The sequence below is a fragment of the Phoenix dactylifera genome, chromosome 6 (assembly GCF_051530095.1).
Source record: "Phoenix dactylifera cultivar Ajwa chromosome 6, Ajwa_hap1_PhDact_Kaust_v1.1, whole genome shotgun sequence".
Classification (NCBI taxonomy): Eukaryota; Viridiplantae; Streptophyta; class Magnoliopsida; order Arecales; family Arecaceae; genus Phoenix; species Phoenix dactylifera.
The window spans coordinates 36004412-36019972 of NC_143195.1; the positions used below are offsets into that span (position 1 = coordinate 36004412).

The 15561-nt window shown below is 39.7% G+C and overlaps 2 protein-coding genes across 9 annotated transcripts; one reads left to right on the top strand and one right to left on the bottom strand.

Annotated features, from left to right (window-relative positions):
• Positions 1-1880: 1880 nt before the first annotated feature.
• LOC103717121 (bZIP transcription factor 1-A-like) lies at positions 1881-8723 on the bottom strand. 8 transcript variants are annotated; one of them, XM_088723963.2, is made up of 15 exons: positions 8502-8723; positions 8124-8340; positions 7962-8027; positions 7753-7839; positions 6780-6866; positions 6596-6655; positions 6342-6508; positions 6168-6222; positions 5499-5541; positions 5113-5411; positions 4060-4137; positions 3832-3957; positions 2727-3751; positions 2142-2539; positions 1881-2071 (listed from the first exon to the last, which is right to left on the bottom strand). In XM_088723963.2, exons 2-13 carry the CDS (start codon positions 8178-8180, stop codon positions 3611-3613), a joined length of 1266 nt encoding a protein of 421 aa, XP_088580089.2. In that variant the 5' UTR covers positions 8181-8340; positions 8502-8723; the 3' UTR covers positions 1881-2071; positions 2142-2539; positions 2727-3610. The 8 variants fall into 8 exon arrangements, with proteins under 8 accessions (XP_088580089.2, XP_088580085.2, XP_088580088.2 ...); XM_088723959.2 differs by having other exon boundaries at positions 5499-5550; XM_088723962.2 differs by having other exon boundaries at positions 8124-8350.
• A 6395-nt stretch (positions 8724-15118) lies between these two features.
• On the top strand, positions 15119-15511 carry LOC120110918 (SKP1-like protein 4). The gene has a single exon (XM_039126960.3). The coding sequence runs from the start codon at positions 15119-15121 to the stop codon at positions 15509-15511; it is 393 nt and encodes a 130-aa protein (XP_038982888.3).
• The last annotated feature ends 50 nt before the right edge of the window (positions 15512-15561 follow it).

Consider the following 15561-nt stretch of genomic DNA (forward strand, 5'->3'; position numbering starts at 1 on the left):
GTTGTATGCCTATCTAATCATATAGAACTTGTTAAGTCCTTGTTTACCGTTACTGCAATCTCTATGAGACACAACAGCAAGAGTTTTATCTACTGTATTCGCTTTATTATTTATTATATTTCTTCTTCTGATCTTGATTCTGCCAAAGTTTTTACATTCGTAATGATTAGTTCCTTGCATTTGGCTTTTCAACCTCTATGTTGTTGGGACAGTTGAAAATCTGCTATTTTCTCTCTTTTAGGCATCTGTTGGCACTATTCTTAACAGTCACCCACCCGCTACTTCATATGCAATGTTAACTCGGAAAGTCCTCAACATTAACTTTATGGTGCCACACTGTTCCAATCAAGAGGTGTAATCTGTCGAGCTCAATGAAACCTGCGCCTGATCAAACTTGTTTTGCATTAAATTCAAGCCTGAATTCAGTAGCATGCTTGACTACTTTTCTATATGAACGAGAGTTTGTTCAAGCCTGATTTTGAGTTGAGCCAGGTTTGCTTCTCCAACATCACTTGCTTTCTTCCCATTCTTAGAACAAGTTGGAAACCTATAAGATGCATACGGTACTGACCTTGAATTCAGTGGGAAGTTCTGAAAGAAATTTCGATGGACTAGTGCTCATTTTCCATAAACATGGTAATAGATTTGATCAAGACTTGCTAAGCTAGAGGAGCATCTTCGAACAATAGGCTATTCTTTCTCAGAAGATACCCTTGAAATCCAGTCTTCTCTTCGCATATTGTTGGAATTTTTACACAAGTCCTAATGTAGACTGGATTAGCAGCAAAATTTTCTTGCATGGTTTCATGCTTCTACATCTGACTAGACCATCCACCAGTGTAGCTGCGTCATGTTGTTGCCCCCTGATGAATCTGCCAAATGCGAATATTGTGGCATGAACACAAACCAAATATTTGCATGCGAGCGAGCAACCCCTTGTTATTTCTTGCTCTAAATTGCAATAACAATGCGGCGAATGAGTCTGTCATGCTATAGTTAGGTTGAATTTCTCTCCGTTTTGTATTTAAGAATCTGATTGCATTACAGTTTCGAGCGATTGTTCAATTTCATTATTTCATTGGCAGGCTTCAACGTCTTCGGCAAGTTCAACTTCCAACTGCTTGAATAATTTTATTTGGTTAAAATGATACCGGCTGCCTTGAGACTCCCCACCTTCCGGATAACCATGACATTAAATTTGGATTCAACAGAGAATTTTGGAAAAGACAATATTGAACCCAACTTTCTAGGTTGATGGTTAACAAGATTTGTGGCTTGATCTAGCCAGTTTCTCCAGGATCATGTAATGGAGAATCGCAGCAACTCTTAGTAGCAACAACCTTGACAGAACCTCATCGCCCAATTACCAAGGCCCAATGATCCTCATGTCACCACCTAAGAATAAATAACAAGGGAGAAGAAAAAACGATTGCAGCCTAAAAAATTAACTTCTCTTTAGTCACTTTTGCTCCAAGTCCTTGAAATACCCTGTTGTTCTGCAACGAAAACAATCAGAAGAGACAAGGTTTTACTGGTATCTGCCAGCCGCTAGTCTATTGCAATCTACTTATGAAGGCCAGATAGTCGGCGATCAAGACATGTCTTATGCTAGACCCCCGCTGCACCAAAAACAAAATCTCAGATATAGCAAAGTGCAGAAGCTGGATTGGTCTTTGCCAAGTTCCTTTTCCAAAATAAACAAGTAGGTAGCTGTTAATTATTAACAGGACTGCCGGAGATTTATTGCCTCAGGTGCCAAGAAAGCTACAGATCATTTCAAGGCAACAGAGAAGCTTTGCTCGTTGTAAGGTATACATCTTATCAATCACCATTACTAATCCTGGACAAGGCAACATAAAAAGGCAAAAAATGGATCCATATGCTTCACAATACATTCGATTAGTAATTTGGCATCAATGAAATATCAAGGAAAACCAGTTGAATGGTTTATTTTGCATTCTGAACCATCAAAACTTGCTGGCCCACGCATAAGTGATAGAATAATTATGTAGAAGGCGTGAACTTAGCTGTCAAGCAGAAGTGCCAAGCCATTGTTTGACATCTAAGAAACCTGACAAAATATTGGAGAGTAAGCACAAACAGGGAGATGTGTTGTGATAAGGTCCACCGTGGTTGCGTACCTGACATCAGGCTTGCTGATAATGGCTCCAACAATATCAGCCCAGCCTCTCATTAGTCATCACTTCTGGAGAACATTTATGTTGTGCAGGAAATGCAAGGCTCTGGATTCTCAATCAGCTGCGATGTCATAAATGGAGTTCTGGAGATGATGTCGCCTACTCACCTAACAGAACCACTGCAGCCATTTGTTCCCATGCAAGTCCACCACCAGCAGCAGCAAAACCAGTGCACATTCAACCGCTCAATTGTTACGGCCACCTTCAGGAGGTTCTGTGAAATATATCTTTAGATCCATGATATATAGTTCCTGCAGTCTACTTTCCAGAGGATTATTTGCAAGCATAACATCACGGTTCCTGCTCTGAACCATCTTCATATGTCCTGTTTGTATCAGCACCTGTCATTTAACCAAATAGATTAGAATTATCTCAAGTGCAGTACCTTAAGACTAATACTCACTATGTAGGCAAAGAGCCGGATGTCAATTTATATGGGCTATTAGCCTTGGAATGAATTTGCTCAGAAACTAAAAACAAAAGGTACCAAAAATAAAAAGAATAGAATTCATTTTTTTGAAGGATTACCTTGGGTGCCTGATAAGTGCTAAAGCCAACAAACCAATTTCTAATGCAACAGCATCCACCACTCCCAAGGTCACTAACAACTAGATTGTTCTTTTCATTCATCGTTTCTGCTTCTTTCTAATTTCAACTAAATCAGAATATACTATTAAGTTGAGATATTGTCAGATTCAACTTGCAGGGATCTGAATTGCTTGAATATTCCTCCAGCGACCTGGATACCTGAAAATAATTTAAGAATTAAAATAATCATCCAGTAGAGGCTGATTCAGATTCCACCACTCACCCAAGGAATTCATGTTTTCTGCATTCATGGAGGACTTCAATATTGCATCTAGGAAATTTATACCACAGGCAGAATAACTTTCAAAAAAAAAAAAAACATATCACATGTTTTAGATGTCTCCATGTTCTGGTACACATTTAAAGCACCACCAAGGTCTTCAACAAGGACTAGCAAATCACAACTTGATCATAGTTCTATTATTTTACAGTGTTTACATACTACAGTAAGAAATCTTTGTCTATATAAAACTTCTAATACAGAGTAGTAGATAATTAAGTCTCACTAATTATACATTGCATCAAACCATAAGGCATACACAGTAGATAACGAGCGAAAAGGTCACAAGCCTTCCTTTTAAAAGACAAGGGCCAGACTTGGTTCCAACACGTCCTGCTTGACTTGACTGTTAAAAGATCAGTCAAGGCAAATTAATAACAGGAACCATGCTTAGAGAGGTCAGCATCAACAACATAGCTACCTAGAAGTAATTTACTGCATCAAATTTTAATCGTCATTTAAAAATACTATGTGATATGGGCATGGGCATGGTCAAATTCTAGTCAGGTTATGATCCAGAAAATGGTATGAAGCAGTTGTGGTCTTAGCAACCACTTGGTGCAGTATCTGCTTGCCCTGCTTTCATAATAGAATCTGAGTGCTTTTGGGTGTCATCAACAGAATGTTGGTTGTTCTCATCAAGTTTTGCATCTTCTGATCCTTTTGTGGGTTCCCCAAGTTTCTCCTGCAAAGTAGCCGTTCAATTAGTCTTTGGCCATCGTGCTGCAGGCAGATCGACATGCTAGCATAGATAATGCTTAATACCTTGAGAGAGGCATTTTGAGCAAGAAGTTGTTCATAGTCCTCCCTCATCCTGTCTACTTCTGCTCTAAGGGCAGTATTTTCCTCTTTCAAACCCTCAACACGTCGAGCAAGGTCTTCACACTCCGCCTGTTAAGTCAAAACTCAAATCAATATTATGCATATAACATGTCGAGATAATATTCAGTATTTCCCCCAATAGCTTTCTGCCTCAAATTATGCATATTATACCTGCTTGCGCAACCTGGATCGACGTGCAGATTCCCTGTTTGACTGCTTTCTTTTCTGCCTTTTGAGTTCTCTTTCGTCCTGTCCAGATAATCATCAATTATTCCAACAAGATTCACCCAAACTATCATGTAGTTCCATGAAATCATGCCGTGCAAGGAAACAAGACAACATTTTTCAGAATCCAAAACATGGTCTACTATTGACAGCATAGGTCAAGGAGGACAGGAAAAGAAAAGATTAAATAATGAAGCTTCAAGGATTTATGAAGCTTCACTCATTTATATTCTGATAGATGACTTAACTGGGATACTGCTAAAAGGCAAAACCTTTGTAAATCATCGCAACAAATGCACTCACAATACAATATATGCCACATTAAAAGATAACAAGATAAGAAGATATATAGATTAGATCGAAAATTTATGTACGTGCAAGACTATTGTGCAAGATAACAAGATATCATCATGTTGAGAATAAATGTATTTGGAAATTCATTGTGCTTATGACCAGGTGGAATGGATGCTCAGGATTTTTGTTTCGTACTAGGTGTCTGAAAATCTGTCATTGATTTAAAACAGTAAAAAACACATTGAGAAGTCTAGCTGTAACAGTAACACTAATGGAATCCATTAGTACCAGAAATAAATTTATACCTTTCAACTGAGAATTAAATAACAACCTCAGCAAAAATTGCCCAACAAGAATAAGACAACATATATTCAAACAATAGACAGAAAGTGAGATAAGTTAGAGGGAAGCAGTTGGAACATGAAGAGAAAAACTTATTAAAAGCATATATATTAGGCTAAAAGTTATACAAAAACCAAAAGCCTGAACTTTTATAATGACCAAGTAGCAAATACAACAAAATAAGATCATACCTAACAGTATGTAAAACTAAAGAACAAATTTCAAACTACAAGTCAGAATTCAGCAGAAGCAATTTTTGAGCTAATCAAAGAAAATATACCGATCTTTAAAAAAATAATCCCATGATAGAACTTAGAATAAAATCATTCACAATGACAAGAACAGTGGCTATAAAAAACACACCTGCATCCAAAGCTCTGATGGAACATTTTCCCGAGATCCAACAAGCCCACCAGGAACCATTGCCCCCGCAACTGTGGCTGCAGGGACCTTCCCACGAACTGGAGGGATGGGTGGTGGGTTTGATGCATTCCAGTAGTCCATTCCTATATTTAAGTTTGTAGTGGGACCAGCAACCCCCCCAGGCACACCAGCTACTGGCATAGGCATTATCGGAATGGTTTGACTTGCTGTTGCCTGTATTGGTGCACGAGATACTCCGTTCTGAGAACCACGGCCAGTGGTATCATTTTGGGATCCCTCTGCCATAGCATATCAGTCAAAATACCATATCATGAGTAAAGCAGATATTAGGAAATTTTCTCATCAGTGAATATCAGCTATCCTACCATCAAAAGAATCCCGTCCACCACACATCTTTGGTTGCGAGTCCTGTAAAAGCTTACAGCTTACACAACATTAGTACATAATGAACCGAATGATTTTATATACAGCATCCTAAGGAGCAGGAATAACAAGGCACTTCTTATTTATACCAACATGATTACAGCACATGTTAATCATAATAAAAGAAACAACACTGCTCCTTAAAAGAATTTAAAGAAAATATGCAGATTCTGATGCCGCTTTGCACAGGCTTGTATCTGTGATGTTGGATGCAAGTAAATGCTGACAAGCCAGTTGATTATTTTTACAGCAACCATAACCATTACTACAAAACTGTCAGAAAAGTTGCTACAGTTGTCTAGATGTTTAAACTTCAAAGTAGACAAATAATAATAAAAACATGAAATGCCAAGTATGAGCAAAAATCAACAAAATATTATCATTTAGTGATTACCATTTCTTACACTCTTAATAACTTGAATGGTTAATAAATTTCTAATATTATGGATTTCTAAAAACTTCAAGTGTGCAACACATCAGCAAGTGTTTTCCATTGTAAAAATGGTGGTGCACTATGATCTGTTGAATCTGTTGTTGCATGATTTCATATTCTTTTGAGCTTAGAAGTTGGAGTTCTACAAAGTGATAAAGATGCAGGGAATGTAACATACATTCTGAGAATTCACATCACTTCCATCGCTTGAACCTTCACTTCCACTTTCACTACTGCAAAGATTATCCTTTTATCAGGTCTTTTATTGGAATTTTCAAAATAGTGGGCATGAAATACTAGTATGAAGCATGGAAATAAGCATTAGAAAAATTGTGCCTGCATGTTTTTATACCTTTGAGAGAAGACTCCATTGGCTGCCCCTGATGTTTTACCCATATCATTGTTCTTTCCTGTAATCATGTTTAAACTACCTAAACTTCCCTTTGATCTCTTGATAGGACTCCTCTCCTTACCTTCGGATGACTTACCATCCCCTTCCATTCCAGTAGTCACAGTCCCCTACAGGTAGAGATAGCATATATAAGACACTATCATGTATATAGCATGCATAAATTTTATGATAGTATGGTTAAGCAGGGTGCTTACAGAAGCCTCAGGATTGCCATTAGTAGAAGGAACAGCATAGGGACTGAACGGGTGAGAACCCTGTTGAAGGATAGTAAGATACACAGTCGCATAACTAGTTAGTTGCATTCTGCATTGACTACAGGTTAAAAAGTTACGCATTCAAAGTAAAACAAATGTGGCTGAAGATAACTATAACATATACCGGTGGAATAGATGGATGAGCATACAACCCTCCATGAGGATACATAACATATGGAGGTGGTGGGGTCCCAAATGGAGGCATCAGGTGCTGAAAAGAGAAAACAGGAAACACATAAATAGATTTCATCATTACTAGATAAATGTAACCTCCGAAATCCACTACTCCACCATAGTTAAATTGTTATTTAAGAATCTTTTCTTTATTTCCTGTTCTTTCCACTTTGTTCCCTGTGAATGTGTTTAACATCAACACCCATATCCACCAACCATTTCACACAATAAAGGCCCATGTATAGGCTCAACAAAAAAAAAAAAAGCCTAGAGATATGTATAGGCTCGACACAAAAACAGCCTAGAGACAAGTCTTAAACAGGCTTCTAGCAACAACTCAAGTATCATGTCCAGAGATAGTCTCAGTTCCACTTGTTTCTTATCTTAATCCAACCAAAGTAAATTTACATTGGTGGGCTCTTTGGTTACTTCCTTGCCAATTCTACTCATGTTAAAACCTGAGATTTCAGGCATTAATTTTTTCCCCTTTATTCACGTTCTATAGTTCCATTGCAGGTCAAAAGAATGACAAGTAAACAACAAACTAGAAAATAGAGGCAGGTGGTATTGCGAGATAGGGCCTTCATTGACTTCATTTTTTAACAGAACTGATCATACAAGCCATCGACCAGCTAGATGGCCTACAAACAATTATTCCAGCCAAATAGTCATATTAAGGTACTCTCAACATGCTGCATGAGATTGTCTTCCAAGAAAAAACCGGCCTTGTAAACTTCATTACATAGTTGGACTGGTAAACAGATTTTTCTTGTTTAATTATGATTACCAATATTTTCAATTTCCAATTGTCTCAATTATAAACCTTCCAATCAACAAGACCTATAAATCCAACACAGGAAGTGAAAGATCTCAGACATACAATCAAACGACTTAAAGTAAGGAATAATACAAATAAAAAGCACCTGAGCTCCCCACATGTAAGGATGAGCTTGGGGACTTGACGCCACAGGAGAATGAAAGAACCCATGCGGCGGAATCGGAGAGTATGCCTAATCAAATAAAATTACAAGGTTATGATAGCTAAATCTACAGTGTTCTCTATAAATTCAGAATATATCAAAAAAAAATCCCGTCCAATCAAAACAGAAATAAACATCTACAGCTAGATCACCTGAAAACCTGACCAGTCTGGGTACATAGTGGTGGTAGGACTGGAGCTTGTGGCTGGCGGCTGCTCCTGAACAAGAAGGAAACAAATTTTCCACTTGAGAGAAAAAAGACCAAACGGTCGAATTTGAACAAATTATGGGATCCTGGAAGATAGATCGTGTACCTGCGCCCCCGATATCTTCGTCGCCTTCGGCGGCGTGTCACTCTCGCTGCTCCCCATGATTCACTAGTGCTTTCCACCACTCTCTTTTCTCTACCTTTCTCAAGACATTCTAAAGAGCAAAAACCTCCGAATCACACAACCAATTAAACAAATCAACAGCCGATATCACTCAATTCGGCTCCCGCACTCGCTCCAAAACCCTAACTCGTCTGGAACTCTGGACAACCCTTAAAAAAAAGCAAAATTTTAGCATAAACCAAGGAGGAAATCTACAAATCTAACCCAAAAGAGGTGTCCATCCCCAAAAAAAATATTAAAAACTATTTTTTCAAGAACAGATAAAAATTTCGATTAATCAAGAAGCAGAGCGAAACTTACATCAGAAGACGAGCTCTCGCGAGCTAAGACGGAGCTCGGAAACGAGATCCAGGCCCAAATTAGGGCAAAATCATCCGGCGAGCCCAATCCATCTCGCGATTTCCCCGAATCAGGCGAACTGGAGAGAGAGAGAGGAGCAAGAAGAGGCGAAGAAAAGAAGGAGCAAAGTGGGAACCGGGCGGAGAAATTTACGGCTGCGGAGAGCGCAAAGAGCGAACGCCCCTTTAAGCCGTCCGGTAGTATTATACGGAATCGTATTCGGATAAGTTGTTCCGCATATACTGATTGGATATGGAGTACCATATCCGTACGGATCATAGCATTAATCTTAACCAGGGGGTTGGGCTAAACCTGGTGGGTTTTATTGGGTTGGGATTTTTTTTCCACCGGATGAAACAGCGGATCCCAACTCCAGCATTCAAGTAGAAACCAGACTGAGAGTTCACCTACTCCAACAATTTCAATTTTTGAACTAAAATGATTAATTAACATCTATTTTCTATTTTCATGTATATATTTTGGATCACACATTAAAAAAAATATTATACTTAGTATACATTATTGGCTTATTTTTTTGATAATCTAAATTTTTAGAGCCAAAAAATTAATTAATAGAATTGAAGTTGTTGGACATGTGATGTCGACGGCCAAAAAAAAAAAAAAAAATGGTTGCTATAAGGTGAATATAATTATAATAATTCAGAATTTTATCTAAAATGACTAGTCGAAAGATATTTTTTAAATTTTTTAGTCTTATATAAATATTCAAAATTTTCTTGGTGAATAATCATTGTGGAACTAAATATACGCGGATACGCCCACAAGAATTCTTATATATTCTCCCTTATTTAAGCTCTAATGTTCTCGTTAGGCTAAAGGTTCAAATCTATTTAAATTTAATTATAAGCACCGCTTTATGATCAGCTTCAACGAGCTTGTGCTGTAGTGTTTCTTAATTCATATGGGTTAAGGTCAAATTCGCTCTGATACCATTTATGATCTCATCCAAAAATACTAGTTATAAAGTATTATTTAAATTTTTTGATCCTGCATAAGTATTCTGGATCTGCCAAATGAATAACTAATGTGGGATTAAACACACATCTGCATAGGGTCATCGCAGTAATAGATTTGAAATTTTTTGTTTCTTGATCTTCAATGATACGTTTACCCGAAAAGAATATTTAGAAGTAGGTTTTACTGCAGTTCTCATTAAAAAAGTCCTATTAAGACATAAAACATCTTGAAAGAAAGGTGGAATCAAAGCTAATCACTACTATTCGGCAAATGAATATTAGTGATATAGAAACAAAAGAAGGAAGAAAGAAAAGCTAGTAGCAGCAGAAAACAGATTAGAGAAGAAGTGCCTAAACAACAAAATTACTTGAAAATAGCTTGCAAGCTTTTTTCTGATTTTAGCTAGACCTGGAGAGGCCTCCTTCCAGCTAATCCACAAAAGCATAAAAATTATGTAATAAGAGAGGGGTATTGAGAATATTAAGAAGACGTTCCAAAAAAAAAATTAAGAACAGATGATTGATGTCATCCTCTGTTTGAGCACCATGAATGCACACTACAGCTTGGGGGAGACCGGTTCCTTTTTTTCTTTGTTTTTTGCGATTCTCGACCATAAGAATCCTCTTCTTGGTGAGGATGCAGCAATATTTGATCTTCTCCCGCAGAGACACCTCCAAAGTTCAAAGCTCTATAACAGTTATTCACATTAAAACTCGAGATTATCTTTAGACCATCTCCAAACAGCAAAATCTTCTCTATTAAACCATCTTTAGACTATCTCCAAATAGCAGAGTCTCCTCTCAAGACATAACATATGTCATCCTAGGCCACTTGTTAATCATATTACCTCTTTTAAATGTAGATGATTACAAAATTATATTTTAATTTTGTAATGACATTATCTTATGTTATTTTTAATATTATGCTAGAAAAGGCTTTTACGCAAATAAAATGACATGCATGTTACTCCCAATAAGAGGAAATAAGGTTTCACTATTAGATATATATTAGTTAAAAAAGATTTCCTTTATTCACACTAATTATTGACTTTCCTATTAAACTCGTATCTTTTAAGCATTTTCGCATGCAGTTCTAGCGTGGTAAAAAAATATCAAAGTTCTTGCTACATGGAGGTTCAGTTGTGCGGCGATTTAACTATACCTCAAACTCCTTTTTATGACTCTCGAGTTCTACAAGCAAGCGGACTGGCAACACTAGTACCAAAAAAAAAAAAACTAACAGTGACGAAGCAAGTGAAAGCGTGCAACCAAAAACATACAGAACTGGAAATATTGGAATCCACTAAAACATGACAAAGTCAGGCAACAATTCAAAAAAGTGCAGGAATCTACTCTTGTATTAATCGTAGTCCTGCCACTTTTACAGCTACAAATCATTTAAGTTTTCATGACTAAAAATTAACTACCAGACCAGCAGACTAACAAAACCAGTATAAACCCAAGGTTTACTTCCATTATATCCTAAGTTTGACAAAAAGAAGAAGAAGAAGAAGAAGACATCATTGATTCCAATCAAAAAGAGCCTTTGTTCTTCCAACCCACCCTCCAATGTCCCTCCTCAACTAAGCCACACCCCAAAGATCTTCAACCTCTTCTTCTCCTGCCGCGCCTGTGTCATCCCGGACACTGCCATTGACCCGGATCTTACCTCCTCTTCCTTCACCTCTGTTTTAAATCTGAGGCCTGAACCGACTGTCACATTCCTATTTTCCGGGCCCTCCTCTTGTCTGCTGGGGACTGCTTTAATCATGAAGTATGTTCTCTGCCGTCCCTCTCGCTCCTGGCGCCGGTAGAAGGTGACGGAATCCTTGGCCCGAAGCCCCTTCTCCTTCACAAACTTATTCCATCCTTTGGTGAAGACGTAACAACCCTGGCTGCTCTTCCAGTAACGATACCGGAAGAACCATGACCGGCTCTCCGGGTCCTGGAACTCGAGGAAGAGCTCGTCCACCGACGTCGGAGACACCTCGGGGAAGAACCGCGTCGCATGTTTCTTCGGTATCAACAGCCTATTCATCTTCCCTCACGTCGCTCGGCGCCAGCTCCTTGGTGAACAACATTTCGCAGAATATGCCGCCGCCGCCGCCACTGCCAAGGAAGCCCCTGAGAGGGGCCGCCACGGAGGCCTGTGGCGACTGCATGAGCTGCAGGTACTCAGCGAACCTCGACTCGTAAGGCTCACTCTTAATCATCTTGAGGACCGCTTCGGTGGAGAACTGCTCCTGGAACCGGGGTTCGCGAACCGTGACTTCATTCCACGGGAGGTTGCGGCGCGAGTCACCACGGTGCAGCTTGACGTCCGCGCTGTCGTAGGACGCGGCCGCTGCAGGCTCCGACTTGAAGGTGCCGAGCCATGCTCTGTTGTGGTGGGAACAGAGCATCGAGGAGCCTGGCTCGTCTCGAGGGCGCTGCGTGATAAACGGGCCGCGGCCTCCGGTGCTGGTCGAGCCCTCGCCCTCGCGTGCCGCCGCCGCCATGGCGGTCATGGACAGCATGCTTCCAGCCGTGCTCCTTGCACCAACCACGCTAGCGGCCATCGAACGATACATGTGGATGGAGCTCGCAACGGAGAACAATCGAAAGCCTCGGCAGTCCTTGTCCTTGCGGAGAAACCTGAAGAGAGGGTACCAATGGATCCAATATTAAACACACAGAAGCAGTAAAAAGTGAAAGAGGCAGGCATGGATCAAAACTATATACACCAATGAAAGCCGAGAAAGTAGCCCTAGTAAAAGTTCGTATCTATATAGCCCATGATAAAATAAGAAAGAAGGATGCTGTTACCTGGGAAAAAGAAGAGACGAAGGGGAGGTGGCAGAGAAAAGGAATTAATGGAGAGATTGGATGGAGGAAGAGGGTGCCTAGGTTGGGTTTTATAATGGGGAGAAGGAGAGAGGATGGAAAGAAGACCCAGCAAAAGATAAGTTGGATCTGGGCTTGGAGAAGGATAGGAGGGGCCGAATATGGGAAGTGAGGACTAAAAGAAAAGGTAGATCGATCTTTGGGGGGGTTAATATGTCCTTAAAATTAGGCAATTTAGCACGAATCCTCTCATTACTAAAAACGGGTTTTAATGGGAACTTAATTGTGAGAAGATCCACGCGTATACTCTCTCATTAAGTGATGGTTTGGGTGTAAAGAAGGGAGTGCTCCCTGGAAACAGATGCAGTATATGTTTATGGGAGTAAAACATATAAAAAGAATGTCTTGACTCCGTTGCAACTAAAACTCTCCCCTCTCCAAACAACCTTAAACCGCGGTGCGTGGTTTCCATATACGGCTTCTAACACAAAGCATGGTGAGGCAGTTCTTGGTTTGGCTAACATGGGTTTAGCTTAAGACGATAGGTTTTAATATCGAAGCAGCTCATAAATTGAACTTAGTAAGCTTTTCGAGGCTTGGGTTCCTTGACCCAACACAAATCAAATTAATTGCCTAATCTGGTCTAAACTCGTATCTCTATCTGGTCTAACTTAATTCAAAACAAATAGCTAATTAAGTATTCTAGTGTCGCACAAAAAAGTCGCACAAAGAATAGAATGTTTCCGATCTATTGTTCCTTGCAAGATAGATATATATACATGGTAGTTTTCTTTTTTAAAAAAGCAATTGAAAAGAAATCTTCTAGCCAAAAATTGTTTTAGTGAGCTTTCACAATGAATTCATCTTACATCATGGTCTAATATTAAGAAGATGTAGTAGATATCAACAGACTCAGCCACAGTTGACCTGGAACCACAAAGCTGGGTGAGGATGAGTGTGGATGGGTTCAATTCTTTGTTGGATCATGTTGGCCCCTTGGGCTAGCTAAGTGGTCGAGGATGTCAAGCCTTTTTCTTAACCGTGTTCATGAGAGATGGAAAGGATAGGGAATAGAAGAAAATCTGCTGGGATAATACAGTTGGTATGAAGTTTTGGTAGTTACAAAAGAATATAGATAAAGAGCATGCATCAAGTTAATTACAAAAATAAAAAAGAACATGCATCAAGGTATGGTTTTCCATTTTTTTTTTCATTTTTTTTCTTCTCTTTCATTATTATATTTTTAACTCTTTTGAAACTTATAGATATCTTCTAGTATAGTGTTGTATCCTAGATACACAACTTTGTATTGATTTATTTCCTAAAAATTTTGTAAAAAAAAATACTTTGATGATCTCATAGAGGAGCAATTAACTATAAGTTTTGAGAAAATATATGTTCGGATATTAGGAAAAGCATTATTCAATTCAAGAGGGGAACACATGTAGAGTTATGTATTGGGCCGAGATCTATCTACTAACTTGGGAAAATCAGGCATATAGAAAGTTGGGGGTTTTCACAACCGAGGAAGTTCGATAAAAGGGTGGAGATTATGTTGGTGCAAAATGAAATGGAGTTTGCAAAGAAAGGGATAAGTAAAATAGTAAATCAATGAGTCGAGAAGAAAAGATGTTATGCAAAGAATTTAGATCTAGAATTATGAGAGCAAAGAGAGCACTCGCAAAGAGACATAGATTTACATAGTTCAGTCTATGACCTATAAAAAATTGGAAGGGTATAAGACAGAGGAAGATCTTCAATACATAAGCTCTCAATCTCACCAGTAATTATCTCAAAGCAAGATATTATCTCCCAAACCCTAGACAGAAGCAGAGCAGAGCAGAGCAGGGGATAAGAAATATTGGCTTGGGATACTTGGTTCATAGCTCGCTAGGATTTAAGTAATGGAATTAGAGACGTTGGGTATTTGTGGAATGCATGTATAGGATTTTTAGTAAGCAACTTGTACTTCTTTTTTAGTTATGAAATCACAACGGAATCCTCTTTTCAATCACTGAGTGATCGCCGCCTCGAAAATATTTGGAAACACCACAAAGGATTTGATTGACACAATTTTACTACTTCAATTAAGGAGCAATTGTCAACAAACAGTCCCCGAATCTATAATCTATAAGTGGTAGGTAGTTATTCTCTCAAAAATCCTAGTTTTACCGGGCCAATTCAAACTCGGACACGTTTATGATAAGATATAGGAGCTGAGTTAGCCAGATGAAACTAGGACTTGTAATGGATCAGCTTAAGATCTGGAGGATGCTTGTTGAAGGTAGATTCAGTCAGATTGGTTCCGAATTTTCACAGGATCGGTTGTTTTCAGAGTTGGATAGTTCCTGGGCCCTAATTTGGAAGCCGGCGGACCGTTGGCCCATGTTTTCTTGTTCGATGGCACGTGAACCCGTGTGGCCGGCGAGCATTGAAAGGACCTCGAGGTCTTCCTCTCCATTGCGCGGCTTTCTATGGACCACCGGCAAGAAAGTTAGGAGCCATGGGTCCTAAGAAGACAAGGAATATGGTCATCAGACATGGAATATGATATGCATCACATTCCTATTCAGGAAAGGAATAAAATGTCATCACATGATGTCGAGCAACGTCTTCTTTCGTAGTTACTTCTTCTACTCTTATTCCTACCAAGATTAACAAGCATGAACACACTCCTGGTAGGGTTAGGACTTCAATCTATATAAACACCTCCAATCCTGTCCATCAGATAACGTATTCACAGAGAAAAAGAGAGAGAGAATGTCGTCGACGAGCACCATGGCGGCGAGACCCAAGAAGATGATAAGGCTGAGGAGCACGGACGGTAGAGATTTCGTTGTGGAAGCGAAAGCGGCCATGTCGTCGGAGACCATCAGGATGATGATGGAGGACGGGCACTCCCCCCACTGCATTCCAGTCGCCGGCGTGAAAGCCCACACGCTGGCGAAGGTGGTGGAGTACTGGACCACCCGCCCAACCGCCACCTTGAAGGGGTCAGACCGCAAAGGCGACGACGGCGATGCGCTGAGGGAGCTCGCCAAGTGGGAGGAGAAGTTCGTCAGCATCGACCTCGAGGCTTTGTTCGAGCTTGAAGATGCGGCCTATTTGTTGGAGGACGGGCCTCTGATTGAGCTCACAGTAAGGGCCGCGCTCACGGGGATCAGGTACTAGCAGGAGGAAAGGCGGCTCATACGTATTGCCCCGCTCTGAACTTCTTGTTG